Consider the following 22,925-nt stretch of genomic DNA (forward strand, 5'->3'; position numbering starts at 1 on the left):
AGTATATTTTGAAATATTACTATAATTTATAGTTATAGTACTGCCTATTGTATACACTACCAGTCAAATGTTTTTGAACAGTAAGATTTTTAATGTTTTTAAGGAAGTTTCTTCTTCTCACCAAGCCTGCATTGATTTTAACCCAAAATACAGCAAAAGCAGTAATATTGTGAAATAGTTTTACTATTTAAAATAACTGCTTTCTATTTAAATATATTTTAAAATGTAATTTATTCCTGTGATCAAAGCTACATCTTCAGCATCATTACTCCAGTCACATGATCCTTCAGAAATCATTCTAATATGCTGATTTGCTGATTCACAAAACATTTTTGTTATCAATATTTAAAGAAGTCGAGTATTTTATTCAGAATTCTTTGATGAATAGAAAGCTTTTGTAACATTATACACTATATAATTTAAAAGCTTGGAGTCAGTATAGCTTTATTTATTTATTTATTTTGTAAAGAAATTATAGAAATTAATACTTTTATTTAGCAAGGATGCTTTAAATTGATTAAAAGTGATGATAAAGACACTAATAATGTTACATTTTTTTTAAATTCAGATCAATGCTGTTCTTTTAAACTTTCTATTCATTAAAGAAACGTGAAAAAAAATCTACTCAGCTGTTTTCAACATAATAGTTTTTGAGCAGCAAATCAGAATATTACAACGATTTCTGGAGGATTGTGTGACTGGAGTAATGATGCTAAAAATTCAGCTTTGAAATATATTCTAAATATATTCAAATAGAAAACAGTTATTTTACACATCTACCCTATAATGATAAAAATCCATGCAGTGGTTTTTAATTAATCTGTAAAAACAATATCCCCCTTTTCACATCAAGCCATTCTCAGATGCCTGTCGGTGTGGCGTCACACAGACAGAGACCACGCCCACGATAGTTGATTGACATGAGCGTCTTACCTCAGATCAGTTGTAAGGGAATGCACCTCCCGATCTACATATATCCGTCTATGTTCGCGCAAATCATTTGTGATCCAGCTTCACCTACTGCAGAAGTGAGTACAAGGGTTTTTTTTATGAATCTCTGCAATCACCTTTCCTAATAACGTGCTAGTTAGCAAGTTTCGCAGCTAAACGCGCTATGCGGCTAAAGTAAACAGGCTCCTCACTCCTAGAAAACAGTTATTTTAAATTGTAAAATATATAATAAATAAACCATTAAAAAAAAATATTGTTCAAAAACTTATGAGTGGTAGTGTATATTTAAACATTTCAGTTTTTTCTGTTATGGCAAAGTTTAATTTTTAGCAGCCGTTACTTAAGACTGGCCACAAAAGACTACTAGTCTAGTTTAAGTAAAGGGATGTTAGTAAGTTAGTAATTAAGTAATAAGTTATAAATTAAGTAATTTTACTTTTGCCAAAACATGCACAAAGACACAGTTTAGGGCTCCGTGTGTTACTTGTTTACTATTTATACTATTTAATAATGTTACTTGTTTACTATTTATCTGGTTCTATGTAAACAGTCACCGATTACAGACAGCCACTCCCATCGGATATCACATGGTGAGCCAAACAGATGTTTATAAACTCCATAATCTAACTGGGGTTGAGGTCGAGAAGGATGCGAACACCTCATCCTAAACCCAATGGGCGACGGTAGTTTGTAACATAAACCAGATAATCTGCTCTTAGCCAAAGCGGTACACGATGAACATCGAGGGGGAGGAGATGCGCAAACCAATCCGCCTCATCGCGGCTGCTTGCAGTGACATGGGCATAGGAAAAAACGGACAGCTTCCCTGGAGTCTTTCGTAAGACATACTTACAGTCATCATTTAGTCCAGGGATTCCATCCAGTTGTAATCGATGCGTTTTAGAATTTATGTTAGATATAAATTAATTATTTGAATCAGTCAGATGAATTCATGAACGACGTGATGTGACGAATATTTGATCTGGAACAGACGTAGACTTTGGTTTCCCATTACTTTATTAGCATCTGAGAGACATTCATTGTTTTGTTGTGAAACCAATTAGATAAGTTATCATAAAAACATCAAATATGCATCATGTATACATAACAGTTGACATTATTATTTTGATCTTTTTATTTTGAGATTTTTTTAACACTTACCTTGTCATTTTTAACTTATTTTTATTTTTTTCGTGGAGTGTGTCACTGACCTTTAGACTTTTAGAAAACTGAATGTCAACAGGTTTTAGAGAGAGACCAATGCCCGCCCCATGTGAGATAAGAGATAACAACACATGCAGACAGATAGCATAGACTATTGGGAGTTTCTTTATCTTTCTAATATAAAATATTATGTTTGTATTAGCCTTTTCATCTATATTTGTTAAATAGAATCAGTGCATGCAGTATGGTGACCTTGATTCAACTCTGATTTGGGTACACAGTACTGCTTTTCTGAAAGCAGCATCAAAGATATTCGTCATGCTGCTCTAATTGCATTTTGCACACTATGAAGTTATCAAAGTTGAAACAATGTGTATCAAATGTCTAATGTGCTCATTTTATTTTCAGAAAAGAATTTCAGTTCTTGCTGGATACAATTACAGCTGTGTCAGCGCCTGGCAAGTGGCTTCAAATGTTGTGTTTGTTTTTATTTATATTCTGTTTGATGTAATTTTAACTTTTTTATTTTTTCTCTGGTGCATATCAGGGAAGAAAAATCTGGTTGTCTGGGGCCGAACCTCGTGGTTCTCCTGTCCTGAGACGGTCTTCCCTTTGGCCAACTGCTTAAATGTGATATTGAGCAGGAAGCTGAGGTAAGCATATTAATTTATGAACATTTTATGCATGTGCACTACCATTCAAAGGTTTAGGGTCAGTAAGACTTTTCATTAAATTAAACTAAAGTGACAGTGAAGACATTTGCGTATATGTTTTATATGATTTATATTTCATATAAATGTTGTATGCTTTGGAACTTTATACTCAAAGAATCTTTAAAAATGCATCACCAAAATATTAAGCAGCACAACTATTGTCAACATTGATAATAAAAAATTAGCAGCAAATCAGCATATTAGAATGATTTATGAAGCATCATTTGATGCTGAAGACTTAATAATAATAATAACAATACTAATATTTCACATTATTACTATTTTTACTGCATTCTTGATCAAATAAATGAGCCTTGGTGAGCATAATAGACTTCTTTCAACAACATTAAAAATATACTGACCTTACACTGTATTCTGCATTACTTTAGTGCAGTGCCTCCACATGCCCACTATCTGTGTAAGGATTTCGGATCAGCAATTCACCTGGCTTCTGAGCCTCCCTTATGCCATATTGTGGAGACCATCTGGATTTTAGGAGGCACAGAGGTGTATAAGGTGAGAAGCCTGATTTTATGCAACATGCATATACTGTAAAACAGTAGTTTAATTTGTTGTAACTGTGCTATTTAGGAAAGTCTTGAGCATCCATGGTGTGATCTCATCTATCTCACCAACATCATGGCCGACTTTGACTGCGATGTCTTTTTCCCAAAGTTTGACCGCAATGTTTTTCGAAAACAAAAGGGGTAGGATTATGGTCTTATTTACTTTTTGAGTTACAAAGACAATACGGTAACACTTTACAATTAGGTCCTATTTGTTAACATCAGTTAATGCATCATCTAATTAATAATAAGCTTTACATTTGTTACGGTATTTATTAATCTTTGTTAATGTTAGTTCATAGTTTATTGTTAGTTAACATGTTTTTATGTTAGTATTTTTAACTGTTAGTTCATGTTAACTAATGTAGTGAAATCATACTGTGAAGTATTACTGATAATACTTACCTCATTTGCATCAAACGCATTGTAATTTGTCTTATTAATTGCTGATTTTCTTTATATAAGCTTTCCTGGAGTACCAGATGAAATTCATGAAGAAAATGGTATTAAATTTAAATTTCAAGTCTTCAAGAAAGAAGCTTAAATCTGAAGCCAGGAGAAGACGAGACTGACAAACATAATCTTGGAATTGTTTACGGGGGACATGGTGATGGGAATAAATATGAGATGGGAAGAAAAATACATTTATTTGCGAGAAATAAATTGTCTCGCAAATAAATTGCGTTGCCCCAAAAAAACTTTGTGTTCTCTCGTCAAAGTGTTCCATTCCCCCGAAAAACGTTGCAAACATTGCATCCTTTAGCAAAACATTTGCGTTCTTTAAAATACAAAGTTAAAATACAACATCTGAAAATTGCAAAAATTACACAATTTGCTGAGAAAATAAAAAAAAAACAGACTTCCTGTTGGGTTTTGGACTTCGTACTGGGGGACTTTTTTTAGGTATTGGTGTCCACCGAATTTCGCACATGTACGTGAAATGTCCCAGATAGCACACATACATCTGCAAGATGTCTGTTAAAGATCACTTGATCTGGAAAGCATCTGCTGTGTACAAACATCTGACAGACGTCTGTAAGATATCAGTTTTTCATACATTCTAAATCATAAACATCTTAAAGACATCTGATAGGAAATGTCCTATAGACATATTGCAGATGAGCAGACACTCTAAAATATACCTCTTCCAGATGTAAATGCAGACGTCTCTGTGATGTACGTGTGCTATCAGGGGTAGCTCGAGGGGCACTTCGTTGAAATTTTATAGGTGGCGCTATCGAGCCATTTTGACACACCCACTTCTGAAAACCATATCAGATGTAAGTTTTTACTATTTATGGTGTGTGTGCAAAGCTTCATGAGTTTTCGAGCATGTTTAGGCCGTCAAAGAAGAAGAAGAAACAGAGCAATTCCAAATACGGTCCTCGCACCAATGATGCTCTTCTAAAAAAACATTTTCTGATACAACCGGACATGTCAATAAGCCCTTTGCTGATTGGCTTGCACGACAGCGCATCATGCGAGTTTTCCGTTTCAATTGAATTGTTTTAACTTGGGCGGAAGATGCAACTGAGGCGTATATTGCGTGATCGCTTCAATTGCATCACCACAAATTCGCTTCTATTCACGTCCGTGCTTTGACTTTGTATGTACTCTACTCACAGATAATTAAATATACTTTTTGGTGTGAACCCAGATAGCTTGATAAAGATCACTTGATCTGGAAAGCATCTGCTGTGTACAAACATCTGAAAGACGTCTGTAAGATATCAGTTTTACATATATTCTGAATCATAAACATCTAAGATATCTAATAGACGTCTATTTGACATCTGATAGAAAACGTCCTATAGACATATTGCAGATGAGCAAACACTCTAATAAATACATCTTGCAGATGTGAAATAGATGTCTCCAAGATGTACGTGTGCTATCAGTGAACACACCATTAGGGCAGGTTTGGGTTTCTGCTACTGGAGATTTTCCAGAGTTCAGTGCAAACCCTGCTTCAACACACCTGTCTGTAATTATCAAATGCTCCTGAAGATCTTGATTAGCTGGTCCATGTGTGTTTGATTAGTGTTGGAAGGTAGATCTCCAGGAACAAGATTGGGCACCCTGCCTTCGGGGCTCTGTATGAAACAGTGTTAACCAGCATTTTATTGTTTTTAATACAGTTATGTCAGCTTTAAAGAATCTAACAATATTGCACAGAAGAACTATTTATCTTAGTGACTCTGTTTGGAGCTACAGTGTGTAACTGGTGGTACTTCATCACCATCCAAATCATAAGCATTTCAAAGCAGCTAGTTCTATATGTAAACCATATGAAGATCATTTTCCTAATGTCATCTTTTTTCATTACATAAGAAATCACACCACACATAATCTGAAACAGCAGATGGACTCAGACAATGCTGCCAGTGATGAGCACCACTTCTCTCACGATTACACATGCAACAGTTTGTGACCACTCACCAGATCCACTGTTACTCATCTCACTGTCACCATGGTGACACGAAAGTGATGAATTGAAGCAGATCAAGGGGGATGGGACACAGTAGGAGTCATATATGGTCTGTGTATACATACCATCTGCTGTGTGAACTCAGTGCCTTACTGCAGTATTAGTTTTTTGTTGTGTGTTTTGTAGTAAGTGTATTTAACTTCTCAGATTTGTAATAACATTCTATACACTTGTTTTTGTGAAATTAAGTATTTGGTGCTATAATAAAATTGGTTTCTAATCCAAACTAAAATGTAAAGTGTGCAGCAACTTATTGACCACATATGATGGGATATTATTTTTTACATATTTGAGTAAATATCCAGTGTACATAGTGACAGTGAATGAGTTTCCCCACTAGATGGAGCAAGCAGCTAGGAAGTCCTGCAATAATGCTAAAATCAACCTTTAGGGTTTTGTTTGAGGTATATAACTGGCCTTTCCAAAGATGAGTTTGGCCCACCCGTCATTTCACACTTAATTGTTCTGTTAATAATATAAACTATTGTTCAAACGTATGGGTTCAGTGATTTTTTTTTATTATTATTTATTTTTCATTATTAAATATTATAAATTGATCATTTTCCTATAGCGCTAATACACCGGAAGTCTCGCCCATATGGTTATTTCCACGTTGACAAATAAGGTGAATAAGATTAAACTTTTACACCAATATCCTCCCTAGTTAAGGATAATTAAACTGATGAATGAATTTTTAAATCTATTGGTGGTATTCCTAGTTTTGAAATCTAAATTACATCAATAAAAACCATCTCATGGTCGCATACAGCACATTCTGATTAGGAGATCTGAGAACAGATTGCACAGAGGACAGCGGAGCGCTTCAGCATGACCTCAGACATGGAATATTTACCACCTTAATATTCCAGCATGCAAAGTCCAGGGCAGGAAATTATAGACTTTAATTGCATGTGTCATCTATTTTCATAATTTCCCTGAGTTATGCCCCATAAAATCAATGTGTAACATTTGCTAATAATACCCACTGTCACATTTCAAATGAAAAAGAGCTATTTATATCCTCGCTTATTAACCTCCTATGTGTTCGGGTATAACTCAAAGTGTCATTTGCAGGATAAAGCAGCCATCCGGTCGGAGCCGTATACTAGGAGTGGACAAAGAATGGAGAACAAAAGAGAAAGGCAAGAATTTAGAGATGTAGAAAAATCAGAGCAGCAATAAATATTAATGAAACCTACCCAAAAAGGTGATGCATAAATTTATTTTACCCTAATCAAGCTCAAAAAATATCCATTGCTTTGAAGCTATGAGAAGCTTGTGAGAAATTTAATAGTTTACCATTAAAGAAATCATAAAGTCCACTGCGTAAACAGCAGATGCCAGCAGGCAATACGTAATGTAACTTCATTATAGATACCAGTGAAGTCTTTAGTCAAATCATTAAAAAGCGTAAAATTATCTCAAAATGCTGCCCAGAGGCCAAAATATTGGGAAATGCTTGTAAATGAGATTCTGACGGCAGCGCACGGGTAAACATTCATTGATCTGAATATTTATCTGCATAATGCATACCTCCGAGAGGTATTTTATATTGCTCATTATTAGAGACTTTGATGAGGAATTTCAAAAGCTACATAAATTTTCTTGGCACAACATGTGACAGTACGACAATGACTCGGTGCCACAAATGGCAAAAATGTACATTCACGATGTAGTGACAAGATTAGCTTTTTCTGTGAGAACAATATGGGTTGACGATGTTGTATTTGGAAAGAATCACCTTCCACAACTTTAAAACATTAAATAATTTCTAGTGCATATGAATGATTACAATAAAAGTATTCAGAAAACAGACAAAAGAAGCCACGGTTAAAATACTGTCTATTTGCACTTAGAATCTCAATTATGGAAGCCTGATTCTGCTATATTATAAATTTAAAAAGGTAATACATATATATATATATATATATATATATATATATATATGCATTGACTTTACATGTAATCTACTTGCGCAAATAATTAAATTCGGTTTTGGTGTGCACACACCATAATTCTGTTATAACAAAAAATGCTGACTTTATTTCTCACACAATGCCACTGAACCAAATGAAACTCACTTATTTTACAGATTATTGCTGCTGAAAGTGTCAATTACTGGCATCTGGGATTTACTAATTGGTCGGACTGGGAAAAACATTTGAAGTACTGTAGACTGCCAAAAGTTATAACAAATCAAGGAGACGACAAGTGCAAAAAACTGCCATTTGTGGTTAGCCAAACTGGACCAGGATTTCTGAGGCAAGAATCTTGACAACATTCATGTTTGTTCTTATCCACCATGTCAACCATGCCGTTGTTTACATTCCAGTATCGCCGATATGGCTGCGCATCCGGGTAACTGACCAATTGTGACAAACTGTGCAAAACCTCTATTCTGACATTTTGCTCAAAATTGCAAGTAGTCACAGTTGTGTTAGAAATCCACATTTCGGAGAAAAAAAAAATGAATTTTGAGATGTAAATTCAAAAGTCCCAGCTGAATAGAAACAATTACCAAAATTCTAATGGTTTCCACTACATATACCATTACAAACATTATAAATCAACTTTTAACCATTCAAAATGGTTTCCTGTAGTGTGTTTTGGGACATATTCCATTAGAATTAAGTGGTAGTAATAACACACCAATAGAAGGTGACCAATTACCATTAGAGACCAACAGCCACCATTACAGTTTCCATTAAAACCCATACAATTCCCATTACAACCGGTAAAACCATTACAAATTCTGTGATGATTTCTGTTGTTGTTTTATTCAGCAGGGTTGCCAGATATAAACTCACACATTGTGAAAAAGTCAGAATTAAAATGAAAGGTAACAGTTTATTTAGTTTTTTATTTTATTTTATGACACAAACGGGCTTCCAAGCTTAATCTTCTGTTCGAAGTGGAGCTACTGGATTAAAAAGTGGTCTCTCTTGCCTAAGACGCAACTTTCCATAGCTCATCTCGAAGTCCTTCTTGGTGCCATTGAGGAATTCCAGACTACCAGAACGTACATCATAACCAAAAGAATGCAGTTTCTGAATGCGATATTGAACTATCTGCGTTGTCAGTTCTAACACTGTTGGAGTCTCCATGATCTGCTCCATACTTACTCCAGCAGCGAGAAGGCCTTTAAAGCGATCAGCTAGTATAGGCACAGAATGGTATAACAAGGCTGGACACTGAAGTACGATCTGCCTGAGCTCTGCATCTGTGCATCCTAAAGTCTCCTGAGAGTAGCTGAGGGTGAGTCTCATACTTTCAGGGTTGAGCTCAGTAACAAATCCCTTCAGTTTGGAAAGCAGCCGTAAGAGCTCATCGCCGGTAAAGCCTACGTTGCGTAGGAACGCCAAGTTATCGGGCAGGGCGTTTGGAAGCTTTAGAAGCACGTAGGGATTCTGTGTAAGCAGCTTTTGCAACCAGATCTTCATATTGTCCTCCTTCCCGCCCAAGTCCAAATAGGTTTTCTGCAGGGTCTGGATCATCTCCTCGTTTTGCTTCATGGGACGGCTGAAGCTCTGAGGGGCGCTGGCCATGAGCTTGCTAATGATGCGTTTGTTGAGATGTAACGTCTGGAAGTATGCAATGTTAGCTTTCTGGTTGTTGTGATCAGAGGACGAGGTGAAAAACGAGGCGGGGAATTTTTCAATGATTCCTACTAGATCTTTGTGGGTGGCGCACACTGACATCCACAGCTTTTTCTGCGCTTCCATTTGATCAGGATTGCAGAGGATGGCCTCAGGATAAAGTTCCAAAACACGGGCGATAACAGGCCCGCTAGCCCCCATGTCCCTCAGCAGGGTGGCGGTCTCGCTCACATACACAGGACTCTGGCGTAAGACCCAACCTTTCAGCTTCCGGACTTTACTGATGTCTACGGACAAGTCGTACAGGGCGTTTACGACAAGCTGGTTCTCTTCTTGAAAGATCACGGAGCGGGGCCTCGTGAGAAGCAAAGGTGTTACTTGAGCCCGCTGGCAGTAAAGACACAGCGATGTCGTGACTAATCTTAACATGTTTGCACAAATGACAGGTCTGTGGGCGGGGCTGTTGGGTAGCTGTTTGCATTACATGCAAGTAACGTCCCTGAAACAATTGGAAAAACATATCAGAAAACTACTTCAAGTCTCAAACACTTCCTCATTCCCGTTTACTTACGTGAACATAAAATCACATGCAGTCTTTAAGGTTAAGAATAAGCATTCAGACACTACAAACCATCTACCCACAGGATAAAGAATTGCCAGTAGAAATCAACTACCTGCCTAATTGCTAACATCAGCAAAATACCAATATCACAGAAGAGCCAAGTCATTTTACAAAAACACCTAAGATATTAGCTTTGTAGGAAACAAAATTTCACAACAACTATTAGGTACACAAACAGAAAAAAGTACAAACAAGTTAGACAGTTTCTTTATAATGAGATTGCAAAGAAAAACACCAGATAGCTCGAGGGTCAAGGATGTCCCAATAGTTTCTGAATGACATTTATGAGACAACCCTATTAACCCTCATGCTCTGTTTGGAGTCTTTCAGCCCATATAAATCAATTTTTAGACTTTTTTTTTGAGGCAATCGATACACTATTTGAGGAAAAAAAGAAGATACAGTTTACACATTAAAAATTTACAGTTTTTGGATTCTGTAAAAACAACAAATTCAATGATACATCTTGCATCAAAATTTTTGTTCAATAAAAGCATTAAAATTAGTGCTGTCAAATCAATTAATCTTGATTAATCGCATCCAAAATAAAAGCATGTGTTCACATAATGTGTAAGTGCTTTGTATATTTATATAAATACACAAACGTACATGTATATAGTTGAGTTCATAAGTTTACATACACCTTGCAGAATCTCCAAAATGTTAATTATTTTACCAAAATTAGAGTATCATACAAAATGCATGTTATTTTTTATTTAGTACTGACCTAAATAAGATATTATACATCAAAGATGTTTACACATAGGTTCAATTGCTCACTGATGCTCCAGAAGGAAAAAACGGGGGGTGAAAACTTTTGAACATTTTTATTATTTTGCCTAAATATCATATTTTGTTCATTTAGAACTGCCCTTCAGAAGCTACAGAAGATACTTACATGTTTCCCAGAAGACAAAATATGATAAATTTACCCTGATCTTCAAATTCAAAATGTTTATATGCATTGTGTTTCCTTCTGGCGCATCAGTGAGTGTTTGAACCTTCTGTAATAGTTGCATGAGTCCCTCAGTTGTCCTCAGTGTGAAAAGATGGATCTCAAAATCATACAATCATTGTTTAAAAGGGTTCAAATACACAAAAATGTGGAAAAACTAAAGAATGTTAAAAAAAGCTTGAAGAATTTTTGTGGATCATTCAGGTAACAACACAGTATAAAGAACCAAGCATATGTAAACTTTTGAACGGGGTCATTTTTATAAATTCAACTATTATTTTCTCTTGTGGACTATATGTAAATGTCTTTTATATGAAATAGCTTATTCAGGTCAGTACTAAATAAAAAATAACATGCATTTTGTGTATGATCCCTCTTATTTTGGTAAAATAACTAACAGATTCTGTAAGGTGTATGTAAACATTTGACCTCAACTGTATTTAATAAATATAGGTTATAGACACTTTTGACCACTGATATAAGATATTTAATGAATATCCTTTTCTCGAAGGACAGGAAAAGAAAAAAAAATAGGAAAATAAAGAGTTAATTTTGTAATTATATCATTACACTTACATCAAACACAAACACTAGAAAGTCAACCTCAACATGACATGAGGGAGTGTGTTATGAAACGTAAGTCATGACATCGAGGTAAAGAAACAAACAGCACAGTCTAAATGCGGCTTGCATAAATTAGTCGGGAATAATATATCTCAAACGTGTTCGTAAGACAGACTTATCAGTACCTCTACAGTGACAGTGGTCACATCTTCAGTACTTGACCTGGGGTAGACGTTCAGCTTCTCTTATTCTGTTTGTAACATCTATCCGATCTGAGAACGACAGCGCCGCCCCTAATACGGGAAGAAAACTGAAACCAGTAAATATAAAAACATTCTGATTTACACTGTATGCTAGTGTTTTCACATGACAAACTCTAAACATTAATTCAGCACAGCTGTCGGCTGTTACCTTACAAATAAATGTGCTAACCGTTCTTTTTAGGGCTTGTTAATAAAGGTTCATAGTAATAAAATGCTATATTGCCCAACTGACCTAATTTCAGAATTAATGAACTTTACATATTGAACAGAACGGATAAACACTGAGCTGACTGAAATGATTCATTAAGTGGAAAAATCAATATAGTTACACGAAGTGCTTTTATTTAAAAAATAAATGCCTTACCAATCTGATGTAATGGGAAAAGGAGAAGAATGAGTCTGGCAAAAGGCAGATTCGAACTCGAGTCGATTGCATCAAACGCAATGATTTTGCGTCAGCCACTGATACTATACTGATAAACAAGTGTCTTTTGCAGTGCTGTTTATCGCAGCCACCCATGGACAGAGTTAGGATAATGTTTTTAGATAAACAGCAATAGTTTGTAGTTTACAGTAACATGTTCATACATATAAAAGTGTTACATTTATAATTATTATTCCCTTTGAAGATAAAACATCACATGGAGCGTGTTGGGTTGTAGGAAACAGTATCCCATGCAGTGTCTTCAGAACCCGGGAATTCAATGGATACAGAAAATTCACAAACTATTCACAGTATAGCATACTGCAATACAGTAAGAGTTGTATGGCAGTATGCCATTCCAAACACAGCTTCAGTACTGATTTCAGTGTACTTAGGTTATTTCACACAGCAAAGATATTGTCGCTATACAGCTCGAGCGTGGAGAAAATGTCAAGAGTACGACGGATGTGTCTAGAATGGATACAAATAACAGAAAAATACAAATACAGTCCGACAGCGGTCATGGGCGGGGCATGAGCAAAGTGACTCATATTGCTCAGAAAATCAAAACGTTTGATAATTAAGGCTGTTCAGGTTTTTTCGGGATTAAAAAGAGAAGTGAATGGATTTTTTATCATTGTACGGTGGTTGTGTCCACACACTGCTAAGACACTATTGATGGGAAGTTCGGATAATTTTACCGACTCTTGAACGAATCTTTTTTCGAGTCATTTCGTTCATTTTGGCAAAATATAATTAAAATGTTACGTGTTACCCCCCTAACACATCTACTGCTTACACAAACGTTACAGGTTACACGTTTACACGTTACACGTTACTGCTTACACAAACTACAAACAAAATAAAACTATATTGCTATAAGAAACAGAAAAAAATAATTCATTGTTTCCACCCAATAAGCTTAACCAACGGAGTCTGAGACGGGAAAAGAACTTATTAGTTCATCTCTCGAGTCTTCGGGTTCGAGTCGTTCTTTCGTCATGTGGCAGCCCCATACGGTGAACGAACGACTCCAAAAACCCGTAGACTCGAAACAGGTGAACTAATTCCAGTACAGAACCTAATAGAATGTTGCGCATGCGCGACTGAACGAATCACGTCCCGAGTCCCAAGATTCGTTCAAGAACGACCCATCACTATAAGACACATTTATATGCAAACACCATGTAAAAGTGAATTTTGCATCCGATGTCCACTTTAAAGATCGTTTATGTCACCAGCATCCATAGAGTTCAATGCTTTTTTTAAGGTTTTATAAAACAGTGAGAAAACAGAGTTGTAGCTGAAGTCATATTTGGCAATAATAATAATTTATTCGTATCAACATTTTTGCATACACCGTAAGAAAGTTACTAAAAGCAGAACTCCGAATATATGAATATGAAACCAACCCATCCCGAAACTCAAAAGTTAGCAGCCCTAAATGAATATCCTTTTCTCGAAGGAGAGGAAAAGAAAAAACAGGAAAATTAGGAGTTAATTTTTGTAATTATAATATTATTATTATTAAATCAAACACGCCATAAAGTCAATCTAAACAGAACATGAGGGAGTGCGTTCTCTATCTATGGTGTTTATGAAATATAATTCATGAAATCGACGTAAAACAAACAGCACAGTCTAAATGCATATTGCCTTTATTTATTAGTCGGCAGTATTATCATATCTTAAACGTGTTTATAAGACAAACTTATCAGTACCCCTGGAGTAACAGCGGTCACATCTTCAAGACTGGACGTTCAGCTTCTCTTATTCTGGTTGTTATGTCCATGCAATTTGAGCGCAACATTGCCACCCTTAGTACAGGAGGAAAACTGAAACCAGTACATATACAAACATATTGATTTACACAGTTTGATGGATGACACAAACACAGCAAAGCAATATATGCATTGACCACACACCTAAACTACAAATAGTCAAAACTGGCACTAATATAATATGAACATTTATGGATGACAGCCAAACTTTTTCTAGCTAACAGATAATCCTATTTTAAGCCGCAGTCATTCTGTGTTTTCAAAACAGAAAAGTTGCTTAAAATGGCATCAGGGACTATGAGTTCTATAATCAGCACAGAGAGCAATTAGTTTGAACGGCAGTGGAGAGTGAGTCACAGTTGGAGCTTAATCACAATGCTGGATCATGCCTGCCTACTCAAACTGTTCACTCAGCCCACCCCTGAAGTCTCTACAATCTGGCGACTTACAAAGAGCTTTGCATTCAGACGGCCCCCACAGACTATTAGGTATCTGTAGGCTGACAAGGTACAGTTTAAGACAATGGATTTTCTTTACTTGGGGGCTACGATTTATTTAGATATGTTTAAATCTGTCTCAAAAAGACATGTTTTTAGGTTTTTAAGAAAACATACATTTTGCAGTCATACTGGTCACACTTAAAAATTCCAAAAAATCTTAAACGTGGCTTAAAAAATAATAAATGAACAATTAGCATGTATGATAGAATAAAAAAAAAAGATACATTACAAAAATGAAAACATGATATATATTAACATACTGTACACTAACAGTCAAAAAGTTTTGAACATTAAGATTTTTAATTTTTTTTAAAGAAGTCTCTTCTCCTCACCAAGCCTGCATTTATCTGATCCAAAGTACAGCAAAAATAGTACAATTTTGAAATATTTTTACTATTTAAAACTGCTTTTTATTTTAATATATTTTAAAATGTAATTTATTCCTGTGATTTCAAAGCTGAATTTTTAGCATCATTACTCAAGTCACATGATCCTTCAGAAATTTGATTTGCTGCTCAAAAATATATTTATTATTATTATGCTGAAAACAGTTCAGAAAAACAGCATTTATCTGAAATAGAAATATTTTGTAAGATTATAACATGCATATATTGTAACATGCAGGCTTGGTAAGCAGAAGAGGCTTCTTTAAAAAAAACATTAAAAATCTCACTGTTCAAAAACGTTTGACTGGTAGTGCATATGTACTGTAAATATTTATGTGTGTGTATTCAAATATAAGTGTAACTCAAATCAATTATACATTTCAGCTGCATCATTAAATAATTTGCCAGAAATCGCAGCATGTTGTAGTAGTACATAAGTGAACACTTGTAAAGGTTTTTCCCTGTATGCAAACAATCAGGTTCTTGCAGAGCATTGCTGAAATGGTTGACTGAAGCTGTGACTCCCTGAAAAAAGCAGATGTGTTCTTTTTGTTCAGTTTCACGTGAGAATAAACTAACACAAACTAATTTTTTACACATTGCATTTTCTCTCCTGTATGCAAACAATCAAGTTCTTGCATAACATTGCTGAAATGGTTGACTGAAGCTGTGACTCTGCAAAAAACAACAACAAAAAAATGTGTTCCTTTTTTCAGCTTCACTTAAAAATTAACGGACTAATTTTTTACACATTGCATTTTCTGTTATGCTTCAGTGGTGTGGTTGAAGTGCCGTGCAGAGTGTCTCGAACACAAAATACAGCCTAAAGAGGAAGAGCGCAAGCAAGAAAATAAACCTGTTTGTCTACGCAGTGCTTCAAAATTTCTTTTGATACAACAGATAAAGCTTTCGACGACACAAGATTAAAAGAACAACCTTAAATGGAAAGATAAGCAATAAACGTGCTCTGGGTTATAAGGGAGGTTACAGGCACGAGGAAAGCAAAGCAAGAAAAACTGCACCTGAGAAGGACAACATCCCAACGTGGGTGGATCTTAATGCCAAACTTCAGAAACAGGTTACTCAAATTTCTGAGTATGTGGAAGGCAACAGGCTGAAAGCAGTCTCACGGATGGACAGAGTAGAACAGGATGATCCAATTCAGGAGCACTGTGATACTTCTTGCTCTTCTGCTGGTGGGCACTTTTGCAGTAGAAGACCCAGAGCCCATTTTTAAAGCTCTTGGTGCGGAACTGGAGATGGGTTATTGCTTTGGCGACGACATTGCTGTGTACAGACAGACTGCTGATGGAAAGGAGCTGTTGGGTCAGTACTCAAATTCTTTTGTTCCACCACCTGATTCCTTTAAAGGTCGGATCAGTTTCTCCAGTGATGTAGAAGGGCTGCTTGGTCTGAAAATCACAAATCTTCAGTACTCTGATTCTGGCAACTACATCAGAGAGTGCTGGAGTAATAGCACCATGGATAATTATCGCAAACACTACCTCTACATTTGTGACAAGGAGTTCGGCTTTAAGAAAATTTCACTGAAACCCGGCACAGGTGCAGATATAGTATGCAATAAGGATTCCATAAAGCAAGCTACAGTGAAATGGTACAGAGACGTGCACACCATATCTTTGTTCATGGATACTAAGATTTCTTTGGAGCCATTACAAGCAGAGTTTAAAAGCCTGATTCAGGTTCAAGGCGAAGGCTCATTTTTACACGTTTCTGATGAGTTTATTCAGGACAGACCTCGATTTTTCTGTCTGGTCATGGAGGGAGAGCAATGCAGGAACTTCCAAACCATAGGACTACCAGAGGAGCCTGAACTGAAGACTATTTATCGTTCTGTGGGAGAGGACGTAGTCCTTACATGTTCAGTGGACCCCCTCAGAAAGAATCACTGGAAAACACCCCTTGGACAAGTTAACTCATCTGAAGCAAATAATCAGATGTTCTTATCGACAAGCATGAATTCTGACTATTCCCTAAACATTCAGACTCTAACTTCAGATCATTCTGGGAGCTATAAATGTTTCTCTACCTTCCTCATTGAAGATTATACTTTGAATGTGTGCCCTTTGCTTGAATCAACCACAGTTTTGTTTTCTGCATCTGATAAGAAGGTGGTCCTCCAGTGTAACTTCATGTCTTTACCAGCATTTAGCGGTAAAGTCGAGTACGCCAGCGTTCTGTGGTATCGAAAGAATGGTGAGAAGGACATCCTAATAATGGACTCAGGGGATCCTTCTTTAACCCCACCTACTGACTTACAAAGTCGTGTAAAATTATCACGGGCACATTACTCTCTCATCATTACTGATCCCAGAAAGGAGGACAGTGGGACGTACTTGTGCGTGGTGCTGCTGGATAATGATGAGACTGATGAGGGCGATGATGAGGATGCTTATGATGGTGATGATGGAGGTGATGAAGATGATGAAGTGGAATCCCCTTCATGGATAATGGAGGAAGAATACATGGACATGTGTCTCTTCAGGCAGGTCACCAATCTAAAGTTTGACCAAACTTTAATAACGAAAGTACGAAAAGTGGATCAAACACCTCAGCCTGAACCTGAACCTGAACCTAAACCTAAACTTGAAACTGTACCTGAACCTGAACCTAAACTTAAACCTAAACCTGAAACTGAACCTGAATGTGAGACTAACGTGACAATGTATGCTGTGTATGCAGGGATTGCAGGCCTATTATTACTGGCTGCAATCTGTATTGTGGTGTTTCTAAAAATGAGATCTAAGAAAAGATCTGCTATTCAAGGAGGAAGTCCTAAACAAGCTGAAGAGGAAGGAATAGCACTTAATTCAACAAAAGCGTAGAGTATAATGCTTTTTATTACACTATATGTGCATAATGTTCATGAAAAGTGTAATGTAAAGGGATAGTTCACCAGAAATTCTGTCATTGTTTACTTACTTGCATGTAATTCCAAACTTATATGAGTTTCTATCTTATGTGGGACACAAAAGAAGGTATTTTGAGAAATGTCAAATCAAAATCAGTGTCCACCAAAACTACCTGGTAACTAACCCTGCTGAAAAAAAAAACAGAACCATCTCAGAAAATTCTAATGGTTTCCACTACAAATACCATTACAAATATTACAAACTATCAACTTTTAACCATTAAAAAATGGTTTTCTGTAGTGTGTTTTGGGACATATTCCAGTAGGATTTATTGGTTTTAACAAGCCACCAATAAAAGGTGACCAATTACCAGTAGAGACCAACGGGGTCCATTACAGTGTCCATTAAAACCAATACAAGTTCCATTGTAACCATTAAAACCATTACACATTTTGTGATGGTGTCTATTGTTTTTTTATTGTTTATTGTTTTGTTTTTTTTCATTCTTCAAAATAATTCTCTTATGTGTAAGTAAACAATTTTTCAGTGAACTATCCCTTTTCACCTTCACACGTGAAAGATGAAAAAGACTTATTCAAGTGTTGCAAAAGGGTGTTCAGTTTCACCATTACACATTTGATGATTGTTCTTCTTGTAAATGTTGAAATGGATCACAAGAGTGTCTTTTGGGTAATCACGCAACAAGACAGACATGAGGGTAATGTAAAACAGCTACTGGCACGCGTGACATTTTCTTGTGCAACGAAGACAAGACCAGCTGGTTTGTTTCCCTGTCAAATCTTGAGCACACGCTAAGCAAATGGTGTTTTAAAAATAAACACACAGTAAAGCCTATATCATAGCTGATTTCGCATGAAGACAAACATACGAGTTTACACAAAAAGTTAAAAATAATTTACTCACCCTCATGTCATTCCAAACCTGAGTTATTTCTGTGGAAAATAATAATACAGGTCATACTGGTTCAGAATGACATGAAGGTGAGTAATAAATGACAGAATATTCATTTTTGGAGGTGAACTATCCTATTAGCTATATGATTTATCCACATTTATTTTCCTAAACGCTTAAATCTGGCCTGACAGGATCAGTGCTTTACATTTCCGGTCTCGGATGTTGCTAGTCAAATTAACGCATATTACCAGACGATAATATAAAGCTAAACCTATGAAAATGGTTTAAAGGACATCAGTTTCATCTCTTTACAGTGTCACAATGACAGCCTTTTTGAAGTAACTCACCTGTCATAGTTTAATGAGTTGGTTTATGATGAAGCGAAGCGAGGTTAACCGTAACGTTAACGTTAGCTGCTTTGAAAACAGATGAGGGCACACACACAGCTAGCAATAGGAGCAAATTTCGCAGGATTTTGTTCACAATAATAAGAGCACACATTAGTTCAACACATTTTATTGTTTCACACTCAGTATTTTAACTATTTTAACACTTGCCATGCACGTTTTTTGTCTTCGTTTAAGCAAGGCATACGCGCCAGACACGGCCAGGTTTGCTGGTGGGCAAAACAAGTATTTTACAGGAATTTCTTACGCTTATTGCTGTTACTGTGGCAGCCAAAAACGGCACAGCTTAACCCTGCGCACATTTTTGTATATAGATATACTGAAAAGGTTTTAGTTTAATTAAGTCGATCGTTTTTACTCCGTTTTAACATGAATTTCTATGGAGAGCGGAACACGAGAGCACCCAAACAGAAGTTAGAATCTATCATGTAGGCGCCCAAGGGTTACTCAGAAAAAAGTGAACAATACAATACTTATACATGCATTTGCAACAAGTCTTGTTAAAACACATCCACAATCATGTATCCCACACTTTCAGCTGCAAAGAAGCTGAACTGTTACCATTAGAACATCATCTCTCCCATGACAGAGATTTTAGAAAAGATAAACAACAGATGCGCAAACATATCCATAAACATTTTCATTTTTTTCTGACTGGGGACGTTTAGAACATTTCCTCTTCTAATTTCTTCAGTTTCCATTAATGTGTCAACAGAGTTTGAATCTAACAGCTGGCTGTGCAAACACCGGCAGTTAGTGAGAGAAAGACTGACAGTGTCTAGAGAGCACTGTGTGGATTTGATGGACACGGTTATGTCATGTTAAACTGCACTGGTGGTCCTGTGTGGTTGCACAGATTAGGGATAGAGCTGTGTTAATGTGCACGCCAGATATGACCAATGTGTTTTGCTGTGGTTGGGCTGAGAGCCAAAGTACCATCTTTGTTAAATAGGCATTAAAAACATTTGAGTTACAATGGGATGGATGGAATTGTTTGAAAGCTTTAATCTATGTTTGTGTTTTTATTACAACACAGGTGCGTTCTCAACTGGATATAAATGATCCAGCGCTTTGTTAATGGAGTTTTCTTTGTATAATAACAGCTTGATTGCATTCAAAAATGCTGTCAAAAAGTGATTTTGAAACATATAACGATCTTGATAATTAACTGAACATGTCATAGCAACATAACCATAATAACAGAACATGCTGAGTGAGACTTAAATCCACATTTGAAGAGGTGTTGATGGTTACCGCTAAATAAAAACAGTGCTTATTTTTGAAAACAACTGATTAGAGTGCCTTTGCGTGATTGAAGCCACTTTGACACATCTAATCTTTACTCTGTTTTCTTTTCTTTTGATATCTGTCAATGATTCATAACGAAGTCCCTAACCATGAATCATCCAGCAATGAAGACCAGTTCGACAGGCAGGTTTTTTGGATGGGCCATGTCTGCTTTCACTTGTCAAAATAGGCTGTCAACCTCCCTAACTGTCATTATGCACTACGCCAAGAGGCAAGAGTCATATTTCATGGGTGTCATTTGTGCTCCAAGACACGTTTGTATTTGCCTTAAAACGTACACTTCTGTCCCTTATTTTAAAACATCTGTAGCTTTATTTTATCTAAAGAATTCACTCTGACTGTCTAGGTTGTCTTATATATTAATATTTCCCATGTTATCTGGGTTCTGCATGGTCTTGTCTTGTTTAAACCTTTTTTAACAACAGCATGCATTGAAAGACATTATCTAAGCATAGAAAAAGACATGTCTCAACCCTCAGATATAACAGTTGCTGCACCCTGCCGATAAAACAGCTGCAATTTTCATCTGCTAGATTTGATCAGGCCTGTAATGAAGTGCATGTCCACTGGGGGGTGTCCTTATTTGTAAAGAAAATTAAGCACTGAGTTGCAATCTAAACCTTACAGGAATGACTTATTGATTTTTTTGCATTAAAAATGACATTTTGCATTAAAAATGCATGCATGAAAAACACTGTTTTTCGTTCTCACTAACCTGTGAACCCTCTGTTTCTTTTTCTATAAAGCATTACATGTTAAACATGACACATAATATGACTGTTCCAAAAATATCGTTTCCTACAGACGAGCCACGTTTATAACTCAAATATGTGTCATAAGGCAATGTGACTTTGCCGTACAGCAACACTAAATCAAAAAAATCACATTAATAAACTCAACCAACCAAGAGTATTTGTGTAGACAGGATATGCCCCCTGAAATAGCCCTGGAACGGCCTAAGCGCAACAAAAGCGCACACACACAAACACTATGAGCTAGGAGTGACTTCTAGGACAAAAAAGCCACTAGCAGCATAAGTCCTCTTGCTTTCTGAGGGGATTCAAATTAAGGAAAAGGGATTATCAGGAACGTCTGTCAGTTAAAGTGATTTTAACAAGAGTGTGATGAGTGCTGGACTTGAATGATGAATGAGGTTTACAAACCTGAAATATAAATCAATCAATGTGTTAAAAGCAGGGTTATTAAACAATTTAGCAGTTTAATTGAATAATTACATGTTATGCTTATTAAATAGTATTTTCATTTTCAAATGCGCTGAGGAAATCCCCCAGTTTAGAATAATTGAAAACATTACAGTGCAGTACATCATTGACTAGACATTGCAAAAAGTGATTTTAAAACACGCAGGTGGTACTTCAACATTTTTCTTATGGGTCAAGGAGTATAATTATTTTTTAAATAATTAATTGTATGTCATTGTACATTAAATTGACAGCCCTAGTTAAGACTTTTATTGTTTGATTTAGTACATACTCAATTTATTTTCACACTGTTGATTTCATAATGTTTACTGTTGCTCTTTTGAAGTATTGTGTGGCTTTTTGTTTCATTTTTTATGGGACCGGCTGCCTAGTGTAAATAATGTGTTTGTCCTAGTCTTCTTGTGTACACTGCCTCCTCAGGGTGTTTGTAGACCTGCAGGTTCAGTTTCCTGCTTCCATGGGCTGCGTTTCTTTCTCCTTGCATGCTGTGTGGGTATAATTATTGCACCTAGCTTGTTTGGTGGGTATTTGTGTGTGTGTGCTTATCTTTCCACAGGTTCTGTGTTGGTGGTGAACTCCTCTGAGGTGATTTGGAGTCTGGCATCTGGGGTCTCTCAGCTCTCCCTTTGGTGGCTATCAGGACAGTAAAGACAAGACTTTAGACTTTATCTTGTAATAGGCATCATAGTATAGTGCCCTACCTTTCCAATAAAAATCAGTCATTAATAATATGTGTGTGTGTGCGTGTTTTTGTGACATATCAGGACACAAATTTGTATAATGATATGGGTATGACATAGGTATTACAAGGAAAGGGTGACTTATGAGGACATTGCCCTATGTCCCCATTTTTTTAAAAGGCTTAGTAAGAATGTGCACAGTTTCCTGTGAGGGCTAGGTTTTGGTGTAGGGTTGGTGCAGGGCAATAGAAATTACGGTTTGTACAGTATAAAAACCATTATGCCTATTCACAAAAACAAACCTGTGTGTGTGTTTGTGTATATATAGACCCATTAGGGTTGCAACTAAGCGTAATATAATACTCTAAATGAGAAACTGATGTAAGGAAAATTATATGCAAAATCACCATAAAAGCATGGGCCCACAAGCAGTCCACACAAATTGTTTGCTGCTGTATCAAATATTTTATGATAGCAATTCTGTGGGAACAGATCACATTATTAAGTTATTTTTCATTGAAATCTTTAAATTTAACCCAACTTTCT

The 22,925-nt window shown here is 36.2% G+C and overlaps 3 protein-coding genes across 7 annotated transcripts; 2 read left to right on the forward strand and 1 right to left on the reverse strand.

Annotated features, from left to right (window-relative positions):
* Positions 1–1,522: 1,522 nt before the first annotated feature.
* On the forward strand, positions 1,523–5,878 carry zgc:153031. 2 transcript variants are annotated; one of them, XM_051135764.1, is made up of 6 exons: positions 1,523–1,789; positions 2,524–2,573; positions 2,663–2,768; positions 3,218–3,344; positions 3,420–3,535; positions 5,726–5,878. In XM_051135764.1, the coding sequence occupies exons 1-6, from the start codon at positions 1,686–1,688 to the stop codon at positions 5,823–5,825; spliced, it is 603 nt and encodes a 200-aa protein (XP_050991721.1). In that variant the 5' UTR covers positions 1,523–1,685; the 3' UTR covers positions 5,826–5,878. The 2 variants fall into 2 exon arrangements, with proteins under 2 accessions (XP_050991721.1, XP_050991722.1); XM_051135765.1 differs by having other exon boundaries at positions 1,524–1,789; positions 3,860–5,878.
* A 1,995-nt stretch (positions 5,879–7,873) lies between these two features.
* On the reverse strand, positions 7,874–14,080 carry mterf2 (mitochondrial transcription termination factor 2). 3 transcript variants are annotated; one of them, XM_051134400.1, is made up of 3 exons: positions 12,247–14,080; positions 11,805–11,912; positions 7,874–9,977 (listed from the first exon to the last, which is right to left on the reverse strand). In XM_051134400.1, exon 3 carries the CDS (start codon positions 9,905–9,907, stop codon positions 8,777–8,779), a length of 1,131 nt encoding a protein of 376 aa, XP_050990357.1. In that variant the 5' UTR covers positions 9,908–9,977; positions 11,805–11,912; positions 12,247–14,080; the 3' UTR covers positions 7,874–8,776. The 3 variants fall into 3 exon arrangements, with proteins under 3 accessions (XP_050990357.1, XP_050990358.1, XP_050990356.1); XM_051134401.1 differs by having other exon boundaries at positions 14,028–14,043; XM_051134399.1 differs by having other exon boundaries at positions 11,805–14,080.
* A 1,679-nt stretch (positions 14,081–15,759) lies between these two features.
* LOC127180344 (uncharacterized) lies at positions 15,760–22,401 on the forward strand. 2 transcript variants are annotated; one of them, XM_051134323.1, is made up of 2 exons: positions 15,760–17,820; positions 20,557–22,401. In XM_051134323.1, exon 1 carries the CDS (start codon positions 16,125–16,127, stop codon positions 17,817–17,819), a length of 1,695 nt encoding a protein of 564 aa, XP_050990280.1. In that variant the 5' UTR covers positions 15,760–16,124; the 3' UTR covers position 17,820; positions 20,557–22,401. The 2 variants fall into 2 exon arrangements, with proteins under 2 accessions (XP_050990280.1, XP_050990279.1); XM_051134322.1 differs by having other exon boundaries at positions 15,760–17,815.
* Positions 22,402–22,925: the final 524 nt, after the last annotated feature.

This window comes from Labeo rohita, chromosome 18 (genome assembly GCF_022985175.1).
Source record: "Labeo rohita strain BAU-BD-2019 chromosome 18, IGBB_LRoh.1.0, whole genome shotgun sequence".
In the NCBI taxonomy this organism is placed as follows: Eukaryota; Metazoa; Chordata; class Actinopteri; order Cypriniformes; family Cyprinidae; genus Labeo; species Labeo rohita.